The sequence below is a fragment of the Myotis davidii genome, unplaced genomic scaffold, assembly GCF_000327345.1.
Source record: "Myotis davidii unplaced genomic scaffold, ASM32734v1 scaffold149, whole genome shotgun sequence".
Classification (NCBI taxonomy): domain Eukaryota; kingdom Metazoa; phylum Chordata; class Mammalia; order Chiroptera; family Vespertilionidae; genus Myotis; species Myotis davidii.
This window is the reverse complement of record NW_006352194.1, coordinates 3239572-3240922: the sequence shown is the minus strand read 5'-3', so window position 1 is coordinate 3240922 and position 1351 is coordinate 3239572. Positions and strand designations below refer to the sequence as shown.

Sequence of the window (1351 nt, the reverse complement as noted above, 5' to 3'; positions counted from 1 at the left end):
GTCCGAGGGTGGACGCGCTCGCCCAGGGCGCCCCGCACCCTCCCGCGCCCTCCCGCGCCCCTACCTTCAGCGGACGGCAGCAGGTACAGGAGCAGGAGGGCCCAGGGCCCGGCCCGGGGCATGTCGGCCCTCCTCCGGCCGCCCCGGAGGGGCCAGGTCCCGCCTCCTGGTTCACCGGCGGGCAGGTGACGCGACTGGCAGCCAATGGGAGGCCGAGCCCAGGGACCGCCCCTTGAGGGCCGGAACGCGGCGGGGGCTTCTCCCGGGGGCGCCCCGTCGGAGACCGAGACTCGCGCTGCCGGCTCCGGGCTCCCGGCTCCCCGGCGCCTGCACTTGGCGTGTTTGGCCCGAGCCCGGGGTGCGGTGCGGGTGCGGGGACCGTAAATCGGTGTATGCGGGGAGGAAAAATGTTTATTATTAATAATCAACGATAGGAATTCCAAGACGGGCTTTTTAACGGGACCGAGGAGAGTTCAGGGCCAGTGTAACAACAAGCCTCGCCCCGACACTGTTGCAGGATCTGAGCGTGTTTTATGTGCCGCTACTGAGCCAAGCGCGTCAACACATTATCTGCTTTAATCTCCCGACTTTCCTGTGAATCCGGGGGTTGGTCCCGTTGCTCTGTGTTCCTCACGTCGGGGTGGCGACCTGGAACTGGTCCCGCCGCAGACGGTACCGTCCTTAGAAAGGTTGCTGCCCAGGCACGCGCTGAGCAGACCCAGGGATGTGTACAATGCATTCCCTCAGGAGCAAGAGCTGTGAAGGGCAGAAACATCATATTGGGAACTAGCTATTAGTTATAAGAAACGTATTAACCATGCTCTGTTAACCGTGATTGTTTTGTTCTGATTAAAGAAAGCACATTCTAACCGGGCTGGGAGTTCCGAGAACTGTCTATCATTATGGAGAGATTTACAACCTCTTGGCGGACACAGTTGAGTCCTGGAGGCATCTGCTCTTTACAGGCCCCAGCCCCTATTGCCTGTAATCTGGTTCCCGGGGCCCAGAGGCACCCACCCTCTGTGACCCCTCCCCCCAGCCTGCATGACTTGTAACCTGTAATGATTATACTGTGCCTACTTCCCCATGCCTGTAATTCCTACTTTCCCACGAATTTGTCCTACTGAAACAGGAATTTTAGGGGTAAAATAGGACAGGTTTAGGAAATTTTATAAATTTTGGAAATTTGGGGGACCATGGAGGAAGCATAGGGCTGCAGAGCAGCAGAAGGTATATTTCCATAGAATAGCACAAGCTGAAAAGCTGCAGCAGGTACATTTCCAGAGAATGAGGGAGCTGGGAACAGCAAAAGATCTCTATTTACAAAATAAAGAGAAGGAAGCCCTTCATC

The 1351-nt window shown here is 56.8% G+C and overlaps 1 protein-coding gene across 1 annotated transcript in view; it reads right to left on the bottom strand.

The window, feature by feature from the left end:
- Nucleotides 1-164, bottom strand: part of IFNLR1 (interferon, lambda receptor 1) — a 16185-nt gene extending 16021 nt beyond the window's left edge. The window contains exon 1 of the mRNA XM_015557196.1: nt 65-164. Coding sequence (XP_015412682.1) covers nt 65-122 — 58 coding nt within the window. The 5' untranslated portion in view covers nt 123-164. The remainder of the gene's footprint in view (nt 1-64) is intronic.
- Between the last annotated feature and the right edge of the window lie 1187 nt (nt 165-1351).